Source organism: Python bivittatus, unplaced genomic scaffold (assembly GCF_059951505.1).
Source record: "Python bivittatus isolate LINGU-HERP-01145 unplaced genomic scaffold, Pbiv_v1 ctg000370_np1212, whole genome shotgun sequence".
In the NCBI taxonomy this organism is placed as follows: Eukaryota; Metazoa; Chordata; class Lepidosauria; order Squamata; family Pythonidae; genus Python; species Python bivittatus.
In genome coordinates, this window is record NW_028277062.1 from 1217053 (window position 1) to 1236741 (window position 19689).

The 19689-nt window shown below is 50.5% G+C and overlaps 2 protein-coding genes across 4 annotated transcripts; one reads left to right on the forward strand and one right to left on the reverse strand.

The window, feature by feature from the left end:
- The first annotated feature begins 552 nt into the window (after positions 1-552).
- Positions 553-12964, forward strand: PSME1 (proteasome activator subunit 1). The gene is made up of 11 exons (XM_088142245.1): positions 553-801; positions 1326-1358; positions 1843-1905; positions 2584-2685; positions 3874-3934; positions 5517-5614; positions 5717-5785; positions 6124-6191; positions 10378-10432; positions 10540-10626; positions 12769-12964. The coding sequence occupies exons 1-11, from the start codon at positions 763-765 to the stop codon at positions 12847-12849; spliced, it is 756 nt and encodes a 251-aa protein (XP_087998371.1). The 5' UTR covers positions 553-762; the 3' UTR covers positions 12850-12964.
- EMC9 (ER membrane protein complex subunit 9) lies at positions 12960-18434 on the reverse strand. Of its 3 annotated transcripts, XM_088142247.1 has the most exons (7): positions 18155-18432; positions 17873-17943; positions 17440-17650; positions 16557-16633; positions 16398-16467; positions 15081-15175; positions 12960-13601 (listed from the first exon to the last, which is right to left on the reverse strand). In XM_088142247.1, exons 3-7 carry the CDS (start codon positions 17647-17649, stop codon positions 13421-13423), a joined length of 633 nt encoding a protein of 210 aa, XP_087998373.1. In that variant the 5' UTR covers position 17650; positions 17873-17943; positions 18155-18432; the 3' UTR covers positions 12960-13420. The 3 variants fall into 3 exon arrangements, with proteins under 3 accessions (XP_087998373.1, XP_007436329.1, XP_087998372.1); XM_007436267.4 differs by lacking the exon at positions 17873-17943 and having other exon boundaries at positions 18155-18434; XM_088142246.1 differs by lacking the exon at positions 18155-18432 and having other exon boundaries at positions 17873-18128.
- Positions 18435-19689: the final 1255 nt, after the last annotated feature.

A 19689-nucleotide genomic window follows, 5' to 3' on the forward strand; every position in this document is an offset into this window, starting at 1 on the left:
CCACCAGCTAGGTGGTGCTGGTGGTGGTGATCGGTGGCAGCCTCTTTGGCAACCTGGTGCCAGGCTGGCTAAGGATTCTGGGCAGCCCGCTCCACGGTTGGGGCAAACGACCCCTCTCGCCGCCTGGCTCCCCTCCCAGCGGAGGGAGGCGCGCCGGCTCCTTGGCCGAGCGCAGAGCCCACCGCCGGGATCCCTCGCAGCGAAATAAATCGCCGCGCGAGCGAAGTGCGCGCGCCCGTCCCGCAGCGGGTGCGGGCAGGGAGGCGCCCGCGGCGCCCCAGGGCTGCTCCGCGGGCGCCGCGGTCCTCGCCGGAGCCCCGCCGACGCCGTCCGCAGACCCGGGCGGCCGAGCCATGGGAGGACAGGGGCCGAGGGCGCGCCCGGCCCACCTCGCAGGGCGGTTGTGCGCCGGGGCCGCCTCGCCCCGCTTCCGCGCGAGGCAGAGATGCGCGCCGGGAGAGCCGCCCAGCCCTCGCCTTTCCGCAGCGGCTCCGCCGCGGCCGCACCTGTTGGGTGGCGGCCTGCCGATCCCCGTCCGGGGGCCGTCTCCGCCGCCTCCGACCCCGCCTCCCTGCGCCGGGAAGCCCTGCCCGGGTTTCTCTTTCTCTCTTCCTGCCGCTCTTTCGTTTTCGCTTCGAGCCGCGCCGCCGCCAGCCGCCTCCCGGGTCTGGCGCTGCCGCCGCCGCCGCCTTCGCCGCCCCCGACTCGGCGCAGCCCCCCGGCCGGGCAGGAGCCCACCGCCGCCCCCGCCGCCGCCCCCCGATGGCCGCCCTGGAGGTTCCTCCCGAGTGCGCGGCGCAGGTAAGCGGGGGGGGGTCGTGCGTCCCCCCACCGCGTGGGAGCTCGCTTCTCCTGTGGGGCATCCGCCTGGAGGGCGGCTGAGCGAGTCCAGGCGGGGAAGCTCCAGGGGCTTCCATCGCATGCCCCGGGCTCCGCTCAGGACTGGACTTTTGGGGGGGGTTGGGGGAGGGGGAGTCTGGAAAAAGCTTCACCTGTTGGATTGCTCCAAGCAGCCAAGGCCAGGGGGCCCGCCAGGGAGCGGCTGTGCTAAAATGGAGAAGGGGGAGGGGGCTTTGATGGGAGGAATGGGGGGAGGAACTGGAGCTGGGTCCTGGGATCGTGGGGGGGCGAGGGAGGGGGAGGGGCTCTCCTGGCACCCGTCTCCTGCCCTGTCAAAGGGGCAGCTGGAGCGAGACGCAAACAGGTGCACGGGGGATCGGGTGACACTGCGCCTGGCCGGGCGCCCAGGGCCCTCCTCCGCCCAGCGGCTCCTTCTCCGGAGTTTTGGGTGTCTTCCCATCGCTGTTTCTCCTTCCCTTCCGCAGGTGAACACCTTCAAGGAGAGCCTTTGCGTCCAGGTGAGAGATGCAGGGCGGGCGGGCGGGCGGGCGGGGGGCTTTCCAAAAGGATATTCCTTCCGCCTCCCGGAGAAAATCTTTCTCTGCGGTGCTAAGAGTCGACCCCGACTTGAGGGCCCATAATCAGTCAATCAGTTCCCCCCCCCCCAGCTGCATCCTTTAACGCCCCCAGCAAACGTACAGGGCATTTCCCGCGGCCCACAGATCTAAGATGGACGGGCCGGAGATCAGAAAGATTGGAGGTTCCGTTCCACCCAAGGGTTAATAGTAATAGTAATAATAATACTAATAATAATATTTAAAGATTGCAGCAGGCGTGGGTCACGAATGCCATACTTTTTATCACATAACCGCAGAACATTTTAATTGTAAACGTAAAGACAGTCGATGGTCCTGAAAATGAGCCCCCGTTCTTCTCTTTCCCATATTCATTGGCTAATTAAGTTCACCCAGACTCAAATATTTGCCTTCTTCCTCTCCCAAGGCTGAAGATCTCGTCGCCAGAAGATTCCCTGAAAAAGTTGTGGAGCTCAGTAATTTTCTGAAGGTAAGGCTGCCTTCGGGCGGATGTGGAAATGAAAACTAAAGATAAAAAGAACCGTGAACGATCAGCGATCAAAGAGCTGGGGATACGTTCTCATAGGCAGTTGTCTGTAAGGAAGAAAACCTCAAAATCTACATACTTTCATTAGGTCTTTCATGCATTTGGGGTCTGGGCTGGAATAGCAGTGGGTAGATCTCTAAATCAAATTTTCCAAGGCTGGACTTAGATACTGTAGACAAAAAAGAAGCCCATAAGGGTAATCCTGAATTTAAAATTAGCTGCCATTTTAGAATATCTCCGATGCAGTTGCCAAACAAGCTGATGAGCTTTGCCCAATGGGTTGGGGTTGGCCCACCTTAGATAGACAGTCGATGGATTAAACAGCAGTTGTTGTCTCTGGACGATGAACCGGGTAATAATCTCAAAATTTCAAGGTTAAATTCTAACATCTGTTGGGGATAGAGAATTATTACACGTCACTTTCTGGGGACCGAGTCTCCCTACCCCCCATTATGGTTCCCCCTGAAAGATTACTCCCATGAGGACCAGAGCCTTGGCATGAAAACAAAGCGGGCTGTGATTTCGAATCACATTTGCACCCAAACTAGGGGATTAGCCCAGGGTAGGGGACGTGGGTGCCAAGCAGGAATGTCTGCAATGGCTCTTTCTTTTTCCTCCAAGGCTCCCGAGCTGAACGTTACAGACCTAATTTCACTCCGTGCGGAATTAGACATCCCCGTGCCGGATCCCAAGAAGGATGAGGAGCGTCGCAAACAGCGGGAAGTGAGCAAGGCTCAAAATCGGGCTGGGGGGAGTGAGCTTCAAGTTTAGGGAGCACGTATTTGGGTAATAAGAACATGGCTGCTCTTTGGACAATCCCCCTCTCTCCTCTCCAGGGGATGGGCGTGCAAACCAGGGGGGCGGTTAGTTCTCCGTAATCCGTGGTCTGTTTTTGTTTTTTTGCCGGAAAGTTGGCAAAAGTCCTTTACGCGTTTCGAAATTCCTGCGCAGGAAGCCTGCGAGTTTGCACAGGAGGTTCCTGAACGCGAATGCTTTGCACAACAGCGACTGGATTTTACACTGTCTTCCTCCTGGCCTGGAGGACGCATTCGCGCTGGGGAAAGTCCAGTTGACTCTAAAAGTCGGTCTTTTCCCTTTGCCTCCTCCGGTGAGCGGCCAATTGTCTGAGATACCTTCCCTGGATCCTTGTGAGGAGGGCTGGTCAATGCTATTTCCTCCCCCCGCCCCAGAATCACAGCCAAGGTTGCTCCCCGACTTCTTTCCACAACTGGCTTTGTCCTAGTTGAAGAAAAGAAGTCGATCCTGCTATTATTCCACCCTGGTTTAATGTCTACCTTCCCCTCGCCTGGAGGGATAAAGAGATTTTCTTGGCACATCCTGGCGGTTAAGTAACGCTTTGTTTTTCATCCACCCTGCCCCGTTGGGAAACGTCGAGGGCCGGGGGGTGTAATAAGTCTTCCTCGCCCCTATTTTTCCCAGTTGCTTCATTTCAGCATGACAGAAGCGTTTTAATCTCAAAGCTCTGGCGGGGCTGTAATTAATTTGCACGGGGTTTCTCTGCCACCCACGGGCGCGCGGGCACTAAAGTCGAGTAGCTACCCTCCTGTGGATCGCTGTCACTTGGGTTTTATGCTTTGAGGCCTCTCAGGGGAGGGGGGCTGGGAATATTTTGGAGAGCCAGAATAAAAGATGAGGAAGATGGCCATTTCACAGGGGTCTGCTACAGGCCACAATGACGTCCACGTGTCCTGTGAGGTCATCGTGTGCCACGGACATGGCATCTGTAGTTTCAGGCTGATTTCTTAGGGCTTCTCAAGGCTGATTTCCCTAGCTTTGCGGTCGAGATGTTTCGTTTTTCCGTTAGCCAAACATTGCGTCTCTTGGGTAGTCTGGAATTTTGTCTGTCTTTCCGTGGTGTCCTTGCTTAATTCGGGCTCTTCTTTGGGGCAGAAAGAAGAGAAGGAGGTGAAAAAAGAAGAGAAGAGCTCTAAGAAGGAGGATGAGGACAAAGGTACAAAGGAAGGGAGGGGAGGACTCTTTGGGAATGCCGAAAGGGGCTGCTTTGAGTCAAATAGCTACGGCGTTCCTGGATCACGCCTTGCTTGGCCACCTAATGAGGGGTCTTTGGGGGAGGGGGAGGTCGAAAAAGTCAAGATGGGGGTCATGACTGAAGCTCTGTCCCTTTTTCATGTGTGTTGCATATTAAAAAGGGGCAGGCCCTCTAGAGCAGTGTTTTTCAAACTTGGCAACTTTAAGATGTGCGGACTTCCCCTCCAAGAATTCCCCAGCTGGCATCATGTGAGCGTCTAATAAAATCCTGTGAAAAGCCAGGCTGTTTGTGCCAGAAGATGCTCCTTCTGAAACCTCCTTGGAACACTTTTCCAAGGAAGGGGACGTGGAAGCCATTCCCCTCCCACGATGACGATATTTTCCGGTCCGGCTGCAAAGCTGAGATTCGGCACAGATTCTGCCTTTGAAAATTCCAGCTGGGGGACTTTTTCACCCCTCTGGCTCAAGAAAGGCGCTAACCGGACCAGCCACTCCGCTGAATAGCTAAGCTGCAAAGGAGTGGGTGAGGACTGTGTGTTGGAGGCCCTAGGAGGCCTTTGGGGTAGGGTGGGAAGAGAAACTCAGCCTTGCACGATTGCTTAAAGCACCCGCTTGACGAACAAGATCTGCCTGTGCAAATTTACTGGGCTGAATCTCTGCTTTTTTTCTAGTTCTGATTGAGCGTCTCACCTTTTTGCTGGGTGCCCGTTTGAGCAGGTTTAGTTTCTGTCTCAGCATCGGTTGGAATCTTCTGCATTCGCACTGGCAGTCTGGGGTTGAACTCCATGGGAATTTATCCATCCATCCATCCATCCGTCCGTCCGTCCGTCAATTTTATTGATATAGCCGCCCAAAAGGGACTCTGGGTGGCATACGACACTTCATAAAAAAACAATAAATACATAAAAGCCATCACAATTAAAAAGTAACTATAAAAAGCAGACAAAACCGGGGGGGGATGATATTAACCACCGTAAGAGAGCCATTGCAAAGTCTTCCCAGTCCCTTGGGCCCCCCAGACCTGATAGCATGCGCGTGCACGCACACACATAGATAGATAGATAGATAGATAGATAGATAGATAGATAGATAGATAGATAGATAGATAGATTAGGCCATTCCTTGCCCAGGTCAAAAAGCTGGTGCTCCTGCAAGATGCTTCTGTGCTGGTCAAAAGACACCATGAAATAATGTTATTCCTTCATTTTTTTTTAATCACCTATTTTTAGACAAACAGCATAATAAAAGACATTCAGAAATCATTGCTAGCGATAGATGGGGGGGGGTCGCCGATAATCTGCAACCGATTTGAAAAGTCTGCCCAGGGTGTGCTTTACCAGTTCATAGCAGCAGGACCTCTCCTTAAAAGAGGCATTATTTTCCTTTCCCATAAGGGAATGCTTCTTACACGTCCATCTGGGAAGCAGCATTCTCTCTTCCGGAATGCCTCTTCTTCAGCGGCCGCCAAGCCAGGCTTGTTGTTCTCAGCGGCCTTTGCTGAGCCCCCAATGCTGGTTTCTCCAACTGCTCTCCTCCTTCCCCAGCCCCACCGTGTGGACCCGTTTGCCACAACGACAAGATCACCGCTTTGCTGAACCGAGTGAAGCCCGAGATCCAGGGGGCAAAGGAGAAACTGAACGTGGTGAGAAACTGCAAGGAAACGCTGCGGATTGATTTGCACGCGGTGCAAATGCATGTTTGAGCATGAGAGATGCTCAGCTGGGGATCTTGTTCCTTCCCGCAGGTTTCTCTCTGGCTACAGCTCCTGGTGCCACGGATCGAAGACGGGAATAATTTTGGGGTTGCGGTGCAGGTGAGTTTCCACTGCCACGTGCCCACGAGTTCTCTTTTCCTTGCACATACACCAGGTGTATCGGTCTGTTTTAAGCTGGCCCTCAGATTTTCAGAAACTCTCTTCAACCATGTGTCCTGGGGCAATTTTATTTTTACCTCCCATTACATCAGTGTTTCTCAACCTCAGCAACTTTAAGATGGGTGGACTTCAACTCCCAGAATTCCCCAGCCAGCCATGCTGGCTGGGGAATTCTGGGAGTTGAAGTCCACCCATCTTAAAGTTGCTGAGGTTGAGAAACACTGGATTATATTATCGCTACAGCTGGATTCTCCCCCCCCCCCCTTTCTCTGTTCTAGGAAAAAGTATATGAGTTGTTGACTTCAGCTCGGACGAAGCTGGAAGGATTTCAGACACACATCTCCAAGTAAGTCTGAATGCGGATTCAAGGAGCGGGCAACTTTTGTATATTTTCGTCTATTGTTCGAGAGAGAGAAACACTCACAGCACAGACAGCTGTGTTCAATCCTTCATGATGTTAGTTTACGAAGCCTGGTTCGTTTTAAGCTTGCTTTGGTTTGTTCCCGGCCTCATGTCGTGTAGGTTGTGATTCGGCGGGTGGAGCAAACTCAGGAAATGGGTTGATTCAATAGCCAGGCTCATCCGGTGGTTTGAAGCAGCCAAGTGAAATTGAAGGAAGGGTGCAGCCTTTATTGAAAAAATCAGAGTAGGAATATCAAGTAATAATCAGCCCACGAGCTTGACGCAGGGAGTGATCTACTTTTTATTTTTATTTTTTTAACCCGCCTTTCTTATTTTTATAAATAACTCAAGGTGGCGAACATACCTCATACTCCTGCCTCCTCCTGTTTTCCCCACAACAACCCTGTGAGGTGGGCTGGGCTGAGAGAGAGGGACTGGCCCAAAGTTGCCCAGCCAGCTTTCATGCTTAAGGCAGGACTAGAACTCACCGTCTCCTGGATTTTTACGTGATGGAATAGGAGAGAGAGAGATGGCTGCTGATTCTGTCTTTTCCCACCCACGTTTGCTGCGAGACATTTATGAAGCCCTTGTGAATTACAGGGTTAGAGAGAGACATGCTGTGGCTGGAATAGCTGACTTGATCTCCTCTTCTGTCGGGAGTTTTAAAGCAGGGGTAGAAAGATCTCCAGACTTCTACATAATTTAATTTGGTAATTTGGGTGGATTACCTGAAATTGGAAGTTCAACCCAGCAGGGCCATCTAGGGGAGGGGTCAAAAAAGTTTGACTGCACGGTCATGGATGCCATCTTGACTTTTTTGACTGCTCCTCCAACACAGATGTGCTGTTGGTACGTGTGTTTGTGTGTGAAAGGCACGCACTTAGAATTAAGGACAGAGTTTGTGTTAGCTGCAGGTAGATCTTGTAATTCTTTCGCACCACTTCATTGCTTTTCTTCTTTTGCTTTTATTTTCTGTTTTTTTTTTAATGTAAATATTTCCACTTCCCTTTCTTTGTCTTACATTGCACAACGTCTTCCAGCAAGCCTCAGGCAAGAGTAGAGAGTTCTTTCTCCCCTCTTTCCAACAGTCCCGTGAAGCGATAGGCTGAGCCCAAACTCACCCAGCAAATGTAGCTGGATGGCAATTGAAACCTGGCCCCCTTCAGCCTTCACCTGAACCCTCTGACCACCCCACTAGGGTTCCTAAAAGTCACGGTGGCCATCGTGGTTCGTGTGAGTTGCAATCTGTAAGTCTAGACCACAGCAGGAGGAGACAACGGAACCCTTGTCAGTAAGCTAAAAATCACCCTAAATCTCCCTGTGGATTCTGCTGTCCCCTGAATTAAAAGAATAGGACTTCTGCTGGTGTTGGGCTGATTGAGAGCTATTCTAATACCTAAAGTCCAACCCTCCTTGGACTTTCCTCTCTCCCTTTCCCCAGGTAGGCTGAATTGCAAGTCACTCCAAAGGAAACCATCTTGTTCCGCTCGCCTAAACTCCCTGCCCTGAGATCAAGAGATGATAACCGGGGCAGGTCCCACATTGATCAGATTGTGGAACAATCTGATCTAGCCCTACAAGAGGGACCGGTGGAGCGATGCGTCTTGCCCTCTCTTGCATCAGGATCACGAGAGAAGACGGGCCCTGCCCCGCTCTGCTCGGAGCTGTCTGTAGCTTTGCAACTCGCAGAAATGCAAACTTTTTAAAGCTTTTCCTGGCAGGGATGTGAAGAACTCCTCCTCTTGGGTTTCTCCCACAACGCCTGGAAGCCACAGTTAGGAAAGTTAGGGGCATTCTAGTTGCTGTCCTCAGCCGTAAAATGCCGAGTTCATTTTGGGGAGGGTGGAAGGTTCTGCAGATGTGGTATCAGTTTTTTTTTCTTTTAAAGAAAAACTGGTCTGTTTAGCCCAGCCATATTTGTTCTGGGGCCTCCCTGGGATCATCCCAACTTTGTTCCAGGAGACTTTTTAAATATAAATTGCTGGGAGGCGGCACACCAAAGCTGCTATCTGCAGAAGAGGTGTTTGTCTCACTCTTGTTTTTCCTAGTGCAAAGCAGTATTCTTCTGGGCAGGTTGGAAAGGCCGTGGAGCCAGCCAGCAGCGGGCCTAGGAAGGAAAATAAAGATTAACTAGGACAGGGCTGGCCAGAGCCACTTAAGAGCCGCTTAAGGAGCCGCTTAAGATCACCTGAGTATTGAGGGTGCTGCTTGCACGTCTTAAATTGAAACGGGCGTGGGTGCACTTGTGTGCAAGAGAAGAGGGGAGGATGCCACACACACAGAAAAATCTAGAATATGGGGTATTGTTAATCCTTGAATGGAAGGCCGAATCAGTATTCCTCATTTAACCCCAGTTGGGCAGTTTGAGACCCAGATTGATCCTTCCTCCCTCCCTTCCTCCCTCCCTCCCTCCCTCTTTCTCTTTCTCTTTCTCTTTCTCTTTCTCTTTCTCTTTCTCTTTCTCTTTCATCTTTCTTTCTTTCCCTTTCTTTCATCTGTCTGCCTGCCTGCCTGCCTGCCTGCCTGCCTGCCTGCCTGCCTGCCTGCCTGCCTGCCTGCCTGCCTGCCTATCTATCTATCTATCTATCTATCTATCTATCTATCTATCTATCTATCTATCTATCTATCTATCTATCTATCATATTCATATAGCCACCCATCTCACATAAAAGTGACTCTGAGTAGCGTGCAACACTTCATTAAAGACAAAACGTGGATAATAACAGTCACAATTTAAAAAATAACTCAAAAGCACACAAAACAGGAGAGGGTGACATTGCCCCCAGTGAGCGAGCCACGGCAAACTCTCCCCGGTCCCCTGGGACCCCCAGGCCTGGTGACCTAGCCGGGTCTTGAGGGACTGGCAGAATGTTAAGAGGGATGGGGCCAACCTCACTTCCGGGGGGAGAAGATTCCACACGGCGGGCATCACGGCAGAGAAGGCCCGCCTCCTGGACCCGCCACATGTAGTTCCCTGGCAGACGGGACCCGCAGCATGCCTTCTCTGCCAGACCTGATGGGACAGGCAGGTGTAACTGGGGAGAGGCGGTCCCTCAACAAACTCAGTCCCCGCCATGAAGGGCTTTAAAGGTCAAAACTGGCACCTTGAATTGCACCTGGAAGCAGACCGGCAACCAATGCAGCTCGGAGAGATGTAACGTGTACCGCTCTAGGCGCACCCATAACTGCCCGCGCTGCTGCATTCTGCACCGGTTGAAGCTCCTGGATACTCTTCAAGGGCAGCCCCTTGTAGAACGCATTGCAGTAGTCCAGTCTGGAGGTGACCAGGGCAAGAGTGACGTGAGCAGAGCCTCCTGATCCAGAAACAGGCACAGCTGGCACACAACATGAAGCTGGGCAAAGGCCCTCCTGGCCACGGCTGCCACCTGCTCTTTGAGCAGGAGTTGTGAGTCCAGGAGGACCCCCAGACTGCACAACGGGTCTGTCTGGGGCAGTGCCACCCCATTCAGCACCAAAGATGGCATAACTCTAGCACCAGAAGGCCCCAGAACGCTCCAGATGCTCACAGCCTCCAGGCACCGGGATTAGACATTCACAGCGTCGCTTAATTCTCCAGAGGCAGAGATGGATAATTAGATATCAATTTAATTTAATTTAATTTAATTTAATTTAATTTAATTTAATTTAATTTAATTTAATCTAATCATCAGATGAAAACAAAATCACTAAAACAGTGCAGGCATTTCTTGCCCAGTCCTGACGCCAGAGAAGTTACGAGTTTTATTAGTGGGGCAGGGCCAGCCAAATTCATTTCTCGCTTTGGGGGCCACGATATGCCAAATCTGCAAACCTGGCTGGCCCTTGGGAGGATTCCACGCTTCCAACATTTTAGTTCCCATGTTAAGTTCTCAGCCAAATCCTCATTATTTATTAGATTTATAGCCTCTCTTTCATTCTGGAGCTCAAGGTGGCCTAGAGAGTGCCCTCTTGAATTTTTTCCCCACAACAACCCTGCAGGGTAGGTTGGGCTGACAGGGAGCGACGGGCCCAGAATCCCCCACCGGAACCTGTAACTCCACTGACTTGACTCTTTCCCTTGCAATGAAAGCGACAACCTTTATGCGCTCAACTACCCCGAGTTTTAATTCTCTGTCTCACGCGTTTCCCAGGTATTATTCTGAACGGGGAGAAGCCGTTGCCAAAGCTGCCAAGAGCCCCCATGTGGTAAGTTTCACCCCACTGAAACCTTTGCAGTCCGGGGCAAAACTAAAACGGGGTTTTGCCCAAACGTCCCGTTGGTTCCTTCTGAAAAACTTTTCCGTCACTCGCAGGGTGACTACCGCCAGCTGGTGCACGAGATTGATGAAGCGGAGTACGCGGAAATCCGATTCATGATCAACGAACTGAGAAACATTTACGTGAGTTCCCGCAGCAGACCCTGATGGTGTCGCCCGGACATTTTTTTTTCCCCGAAAGAAACTGAATGATGGCCAAAAAACCCCAGATTGCTGCAGAATTCTGCACAGGGGTTACCCCATTTTCAATTTAACTTTGGGGAAGTCTAGGTGCTTTTGTATCTCCTAAAAATCTCCCCCCCCGAAAGAAGATACCCATACCCTGTTCCTACAACCCGTTCATCCAGCAAGCGCTTGGATTGCTCGTGTTCAGAATTCACGCAATACAAATAAGCTCAACCACCAAATTGGGCAGATAAAACCCAACCGGGATTTGTAACCGACCTGGTCCAGGGTGGGGTGTGCAGTCCCGGCCTTCGAGTCAAGAGTTGATGGATTAGTGCCGCGTTTCCCAACCTCGCAACTTTAGGAGGCGTGGACTTCAACCCCCAGAATCCCCCAGCACACTGGAATTCTGGGAGTTGTTGTTTAATCATTTATTTAAAAGATTTGCATGGCCGCCCATCTGAAACAACTCTGGGCGGCTCGCAACAGCAGTAAAACCAGTAACTATAAAACATAACCATAAAAACATAAAATAGGGGCAGCTATGGAAAAGGCAACCCATGTGGCAGGATTTCAGGGAAGGATCCGGAGTATGCCTACCCTATCTGATCTAGTGGGATGGGCAGATATTCTTAGGGAGAGGTGGTCCTGCAGATAACTGGATCCCGTGCCATGTAGGGCTTTAAAGGTGAAGACCAGCACCTTTAATTGCACCCGGAAGGACGCTGGGAGCCAGTGTGGCTCGCACAACGGAGGTGTAACATGGGCAAACCTAGGAACACCCAATATTCCATGTGCTGCTGCATTCTGGACCAGTTGTAACTGCCGAGTGGTCTTCAAGGGCAGCCCCATGTAAAGCGCATTGCAGTAATCCAGCTGGGAAGTGACTAAGCCACGAGTGACCTTGCGCAAGGCCTCCCGGTCCAGGAAAGGGTGCACAAGACAGATCGGTGCAAAGGCCCCCCAGCCACGGCTGCCACCGGCTCATCAAGTAGGAGTTGTGAGTCCAGGAGGACCCCCACATTGCGCACCAGCCCGGTCCAGGGGAGTGCAACCCCATCCGGAGGCAGAGATGACAAGTCACCAGACCCCGGGGGGCCAAAAACCCAAAGCCGCTCCATCTTGCCAGGGTTGAGCCGAAGTCGGTTCAACCCCATCCAGACCCCTACAGCCTCCAGGCACTTGGACAGGACCGCAACTGTGTCACATGTCCGGCGAGGGGTACAGATGTATAGCTGGGTATCATCCACACCTCATTCCATCAGATGACCTCACCCAGCGGTTTCATGGAGATGTTAAAGAGGAGAGGGATAGACCTGAGCCAAGCCATCCCGCACTGCAGGGGCCTAGGGCTCGACTTCTCGCCCACCAGCACCGACTGGAACCGGCCATGAAAAAGGAGGAGAAATGGTGCCCCCCACTCCCAACCCCTAAGAGCCAGTCCAGGATACCATGGTTGATGTTATCGAGAACTGCCAAGGAGTCCACGGGAGGTGCGCCACGTCCGTCCTGAGCCCTCCAAAGGTCATCAGCAAGCGTGACCAATGCCGTCTTGGCGCTGTGCCCTGGCCTGAACCCCGCCTAAAAAAGGTCCAGATAATCTGCTTTGTCAGGGCCCCCTGAAGCGGCGTGCCAACCACCCTCTCGACAGCCTTCCCCCAAACTGGGAAGGTTGGAGACTGGATGAAAGTTGTCTGACTTCCAGAGCTGAAGTCCACAGCTCTTCGAAGTTGCCGAGTTTGAGAAACACTGGATTCGTGGGGGTCCCAGGATCGAGCCGTGGGTCAGCAGAGGCTAGGTTTGGAGTGAAATTCTGCGCAGCAGGAAGCCTTGGGCCAAAAAGTGCATGAAAGGGCTTCATTTGAAGATACCTCAAGAAGTTTACTCCTTAGCCCAGGGTTTCTCAACCTTGGGAACTTGAAGAGGTGTGGACTTCAACTCCCAGAATTCCTCAGCCAGCATGGGGAATTCTGGGAGTTGAAGTCCACACCTCTTCAAGTTCCCAAGGTTGAGAAACACTGCCTTAGCCCTTTGAGTTTTTCTCTTCTTTCTGACCTACCCAGGCCCCCTCTTAAACCCCCTTCTCCTCTCTCTTCCTAGGCTGTGGTCTACGACAGCGTCCTGAAGAATTTTGACAAGATCAAGAAACCCCGGGATGAAAACAAAGGGATGATCTACTAAATGGATCAGCCGGTGATCGGGACCGAAGGAAACCGCCCCCCCCCCACAAATCCCGTACCCTCTTCCTTTCCCGATCAACTCAATCCCCTTTAAATAAACAGATCTTTAAAAACACGTCGAGGGGAACATTTAATTCAGGTCTTAAGCTAAGAAATGCCGCAGCGCTTCTCCCTTGGGGTTAGAAGCGTTTACAAACGCAGGCTTGATAAATATAAAATCTAGCAGCACGGATGGTAGAGATCGTCTGAAATTATCCGCTGGATAAAACGGGCGGGGGTGCGGTAACCCCCCCCTTTCTTTTTCACACAAGAACATTTGGGGTAAATCTTTTCCAAAGGTGGAATAAATAAAGAGACCAGTTGCAAATCCATCCGTTCTGTTCACGAGGAGAGGCATTTACCTGGGGGACGGGGAGGGCAAAAAAGTCAAGATGGCGGCCATGCCATAAAAAGGGGCGGGGCTCCGGTCACACGGTCCTAGCTGCTATCTGGACTCGTCCAACGTTCTGGATGTCCCTGACGAACCAAGTGCTGGAGGGGGCCATGGAAGACAACGGCAAATCTGCTCTCCTTCACGCGCTGCCATTGGCGACGGACACCAACTGGGCGATTTCCGTATTCAGTTGCTGATTGGTCCAGTCTTGTCTGATGTCATCCAGGTGGCTGTCAAAGTCAACCAATTGGGAATAAACTTTGGCCTCCAGGAGAGACTTGCAAATGTGTCGAGAGGATTCCCAGTCGGTCCACATGACCCTGAAAAGATCAGAAGTGCGCCAGGATTCAGCCGATGGGGCAGGGACGACTTCCTCTTTGTCCCAGGTCTGCCCCTTGGCTAAGGCATGGTTTATTTAACCCTCTTTTATTAAGCAAACCACAACTGGCTGAGCTCACGTTGTACTCATCTGTAAACTCTGTTTTACCCACCGTAGGGGATGGGTTCACAGTACACAACCAGTGGAAACCTATCAAGCCCCATTCTAACCGAATGCAGGGCTTCATAAACTGGGGGCCATGGACCTCTAAAAAACATTTTTTTTTAAATGGGAAAGACAAGCCTGCTTAGTTTGGCATCATTCCTGAACTTGTCCGACATAACTACCAGTAGGCCTCACTTACCAACCGCCATGCTTAGTGACCATTAAGTAACTTAATGACCAATCCTCGGATTTATGACTGTTACAGGGTCCCGTGGTCATGTGATTGCCATTTATGTGCTTTGCTACTGGTTTGTGACAAGCAGAGTTAATGGAGAACGTAGAAGTAAAATTGCAAGTTGCAGTCATGTGATGTCTTGCTTAATGACTGCAGTGATTTGCTTAACTGTGGGTCAGGCAGGCGTGCAAGGGTGTGAAAGTGCAGACAGGCTGGGGGAGCGTGTGCAGGTGGCAGAGACTTACCCCAGCGACTTGCAACCTTCCGTGCCAGCTTCCCCATTCACTTTCTGGGGAAGCCAGCAGGGAAGGTTGCAAATGGCAATCGCATGATTGTGGGGCGCTGCAACTGGTCGTAAGTGCGAACCGGTTGCCAAGCACCCAGATAGAGATCACGTGACTGCAGGAGTGCTGGGACGGTCGGACCGGTCATAATCATTTGTTTAGCGCCGTCGTAACTCGGAACAGTCGCTGACCGAATGGCCGTAGATTGAGGACTATTTGTAAATACAAAAAGAAGCGGGTCTGAGAAGAGAACCTGGAGTCCAGAGCAGGAATGGGAGGGGAGAAAGTGTCTCAGAATCGACCCTCCCAAATTCTCTGGAACCTAAAGGCAGGCAAGGCGGAAGTGCTTTCGTACTTGCAAGATTCGGTTACTGTAACCTTACAATAAAAGTAGTTCATGATTTTAGTTTCTCAGTCTGGACTACCGGAAAAGGTTGACAACAAGGGAAAACTCAGAAACTTATAGCTGGATGGAACTGATGAGATCCTGAAAGAGGGATGACAAGTTTAAATAAGAAAAGGCAGCCCGTGAATCGGTGCACAGAGATGTGGGAATAAAGATGGTATGCCTTTCTAGTGAAGGGTGTTGATATAAATTAGCCTTAGCTATCCTTCCTCTTTCCCCCCCTTATCTCATGCCTTTAATTTCTTAGCCTTATTATTTCTTCCTCCTTTTCTGCGCTTTGCATTCCCATTGCTTAAAGGAAGCGGTACGCCGCATGTGCGTGTGTGCAAATATTACCGCAGGACAGCTTGTAAATAAGTGCAGAATAAACCATCGGTAGCCGTAACTCACAGGTTCTTGTCTTTAGGAACCCACTGACAATCCTTCTGCTCCAAGACAGTTATTGGAGGAAGCTGAGGATGTATCGTAAACTTGCGGTTATCCAACTGGGGAAGAAATCAGATAGAGAAAAGCAGGTCAAGGCCTCTCTTTTCTCCAGAATAATCACATGGCAAAACCAGCATGTTAGGGGGGCTCCCAATGGAGGTGGGTAAGCATAAAATATTGCGTCCAGCTATGGAGTGGCGAGAAGGAATTTATTTCTTTATTCAGCCAATTTATTCAGTGATACCCGACTTGAATTTGGAGAACTTCTACGAGGAAATCAGACGTAAAAACAACAAAAGCAGCTTCTTTTTTTAACAGAAAGATGGGAAGGAGGTGTGAGGTTATTGCAGCTGCTAAAATTAATCTCTGTATAGCGAGGTGGGGTGAATGGAGATGATTGTGGACTTTAGGAAGAATCCTTCTCCTATTCCTCCCCTTACTATACTTAACAGTCTAGTATCAGTGGTAGAGTCCTTCAGGTTCCTGGGCTCTATACTTTCCCAAGACCTGAAATGGACGTATAACATTACAGCCATTATTAAAAAGGCACAGCAAAGGATGTTTTTCCTGCGGCAACTTAGGAAGTTTAAATTATCCCAGGAGCTCTTGGTGCAGTTTTATAGGGGAATCATTGAGTCTGTTATCTGCTCCTCTATAACTGTCTGGTTTGGTTCTGCAACCAAACAGGACAGACTCAGACTCCAACGAATAGTTAAGTCTGCAGAAAGGATCATTGCAATCCATCTGCCTTCTGTAGAAGAACTATATACTGTGAAGGTCAAAAGGAGGGCAGAGAGGATATCTGCAGACTCTTCTCATCCTGGGTACAATCTGTTCCAACTTCTTCCTTCAGGACGGTGCCATAGAGCTCCTTATGTTAAAACATCCAGACATCAGAATAGTTTTTTCCCTCGTGCCATTGCTTTGCTGAATACCATGTGATCTTTTTTTTGCTCTTATCCAAACGCACCGTTGATTTTGCTGTTATCACCGAAGATAAATTCCTTGTGTATGTTTTATACTTGGCCATTAAAGTATTGGTATTGGTACTGGTATTATATCCCCCAAAGCATTTACGCCCACAAAACAGAGGATGCCTGAGTTGTTCTATGCGCCAATTTAAAACCAGCATAGTGGAATTTCAACTGCCAAACCCCTGTGGGCCAATCCTATCAGAAGCTTAAAGGAACACTGTTGGGAAGGAAGATCCCTTAGCCATTACAGCTAGTTCTCCAATGCTCAAAGATCAGTTCGCCCAGGGCCCAGGATCCCAGGCCTCACCATGATCAGCACCGCCTCGTCACAGAGTTCAGCAATGCGCCCAGCGGTCTTTTGTGCCAGGGTGGAAGGGCTGCAGGGAGGGAAGAAGGGAAGGAGTAAGGGATACTTTGGGGAGAAAACAGATCTGTCCCTTCACCAAACTCCCCTCCTCAAATTCACCTTTTGTCATCAATGCCAGAGTTGGCCTGATAATAGCCAGCGAGGAGCAAATCAGACTCTGAGCTCCAAATGTCCACCTGCAAAGGAATATGAATGCTGATGTTGGCAACCTGTTAAAGACTCGAGATGATGTCTGCTAGGAATTAAGTAGCAATAATCTGCAATTTTGCTAAATGCTGAAGGTACAGGGTTAGGGCTGGAACATCCTAACAGTCTACAAACTGCAAAACCAATTTTATAAGAAGATTGTGGTCTTGTAAATAATTGGCCAGGTTTACCCATTGTGTTAAGCCATGGTGTCTTGAATAAAGCACACCTGGCTTCTTTGATGTTGGCTTAACCTGATGTATGAGCCTAGACTTTACTTTTTCTGTTCACTATTGCTCTTTGCTAACTATAAAAAAATCAATCATACCATGACCCTTTAGCATTGTATATTATTATTGATGTCAGTTGGCATCTGAAATCCGTGGCTTTTATGACTAAAGCTACTTTCACCCTGAAAGGAAAACTGGAAAACATATAGTTCCAAGTCCCTCAACAACTCAATATCCCACATTTTTTTTACTACTCTTCCAATGATTTTCTGGAAGGGAAGGGATGTTGGGAGGGTTACAGGAATGACTGATCTGGGCTCATACTGCGACTTCTTTCCTGCTGCTTTCAAAATGTGCTGGATCAGCTCTCATTATTGCTCAAGCAGCAGGGCCGCTGGGTGTCCTTGTAGGGGATGATGGGAGCTGGACTCCAACACACCTGGAAAAAGGTAATTGGGGAAGGTTGGCTTAAGAAGCTGGGGGCAGGGCAAAGGGGGTGTTAGGGGCGGTTAGGTCCCATCCCTCGGGGTTCAACCAGCTCTCGGCTTCGCAGCTTCTGGGCATACCTGGTTCAGGGCCACCTCCAGCATCACGGTGAGGGACAGGTTGCTGTGGAAAAGGGGGACACAGTCTGTGACGTAGAGGCATTCTGGTTGACCAGCAGCTGGCCGGCGCCTCTGGGCCAGGAGGACTCCGTTCACTGCCACGTGGGGGTAGCGGGCCGCATGCAGGCACATCTTGACGTATGCCCGGGGTGAGATCTCCACTTCGCCCATCCTGCCAAGCAAAGAAGCCTTGGCGTGATGCTGCTTTGCACCGTGTTCAGCCAGAAACGAGGCCTTGGGAGGCTATCCTAAGGCCCCAGCATCTGGCCTCCAAAGGTGCTGGTCTACTCCGCTCATTACCCCCATCACCGGGGTGGCTGGGGATGATAGGAATTGTGGCTGGCCCCAGCTGGAGAGGACCCGGAGGGGCTCTCAAACCCGGCAGCCGCCTCACCTGGGCTCTTCAGACTTTTTTCTTCTCTCCCTCCTTTTCCAAAGGCCCCTTGGGTTGTCCCACTGGGGAAACTTGGGGTTGGAAGGGCAGCATCCAATGTTTAAAAAAAATAAATTAAAAATCAGGGCTAGGTAATGTCCACTGCCAGCCCCAGCCATCCATCCAGCTCCCCCCTCCCGGATCTTCAGATTGTCCCACTGACACTTCCCAGACTACAACGCCCATCGCCCACAACCCACGCCGAGGATGATGGGTGCGGTAGTCCCACACAGAATTACCCACCTTGCCTCTCCTGCGCAGGTGTCGACTGAAGCCCCAAGCCCCGCCTAGTGCAGACCGGCCCACCTGTGCCTCCGGATTGGTCAGTAAAGATCCAATCACAGCACAGTATTCGCGTCAGTTCACTTCTCTCTCTCTCTCTCTCTCTCTCTCTCTCTCATTGGGCGCGCTCACCCTGCGCTCCGATTGGTCGGAACTCTTTTCAACGCAAGTGTCTAGCGTTGTTTGCTGACTCATGTGACATCCCAAGGAGCAACAACATCGTCGCTCTTCAGCCACTTCCGGTTCTGGATTGACCTCTTTCCTCCCTTCCCAATACAGACAGGAAAACGTGCGCTCTATGGTCCTTCCAGTCGGGATTTCCCACGCAGAAAGCTGGTCAACCATAGAGGTGAACTGTCTAGAAAGTCTGGATTTACCGGAAATGCAAACTGTTCTCTTCCTTTGAGCCTGTCCCAGAATCATAGAGTAACCTGCCAGAGTGGCTCCTTTGGGCAAAAACCAGGGAGGTTGGCGCCCCCAAACATGGGCTACAAAACTCATCAACCCCTAGCAGCTCTGAAATGATGGGAGTTGTAGTCAATCTAGAGTCCTGTGAAGTCCGAGTTTGGAGTTATAAAATGCTAACAGATGGAGCTTTCTGAACCATAGTCATCCCTAGAAAAGCTGCACCTGTTGAGCTTTTGCCTAAGTGTAAGGCCAAACCCTGATGAAGTTTAGATAAAATAGGTTTAAGCGCCTCTTTTGAGTTATTTCTGCATTTAATGTATAGTGCAAACCCTGAAAATGGCTTAATTCAAGTCACCTGTGAAATAAAGGGAGGAGATTTTGCTCCTTTGTAACATCAACTGTTTGATCTAGAGCAGTGTTTTTCAACCTTGGCAACTTTAAGATGGGTGGACTTCAACTCCCAGAATTCCCCAGGGGTTAAGGAATTCTGGGAGTTGAAATCCACCCATCTTAAAGTTGCCGAGGTTGAAAAACACTGCTCTAGAAGACAGAGGCAGTCCAACAACGCAACTCCTTTGTTGGACCCAAAACGGGGTTCTTGCCCAGAGATGACTGCCAATAGCTTCGCCGGACACGAGAGACCGTTTAGAGCAAAATTCCTTTATTGGTGCGCAGCAGTAAAGGGGATACCTCTATGAAAAGAGGCTCCCTGAACATAAAAGAAATCAGGGTTTTTATACATTTTGCTTCAAGGAGATCTAACATTTAGAGATTAATGATTGTTCAACAAGTTCTTCATCACCTCAACTGAGATTTCCCTTTGATCTCTTCTGTGCTGTGGACCCATCCCCATAGCCTTTGTTTTCTCAAGAGATGTCAACTACAGGTGAATACATTTTACATGGAACTCAGGCAGACATAGCGTCTACTAATGTGATTAGAACAATCTTTCAGGGTAGTCTTACCATCAACGCTGTTTTAAAAAATGGCTAGACAAAAAATTTTGGTACAGAAAGATTTCCCCCTAGCTCTGTCAAAATGCTGTTTGATGGACCTCTCAGAAAAAGACAGAGAACAGCAAACCCAAA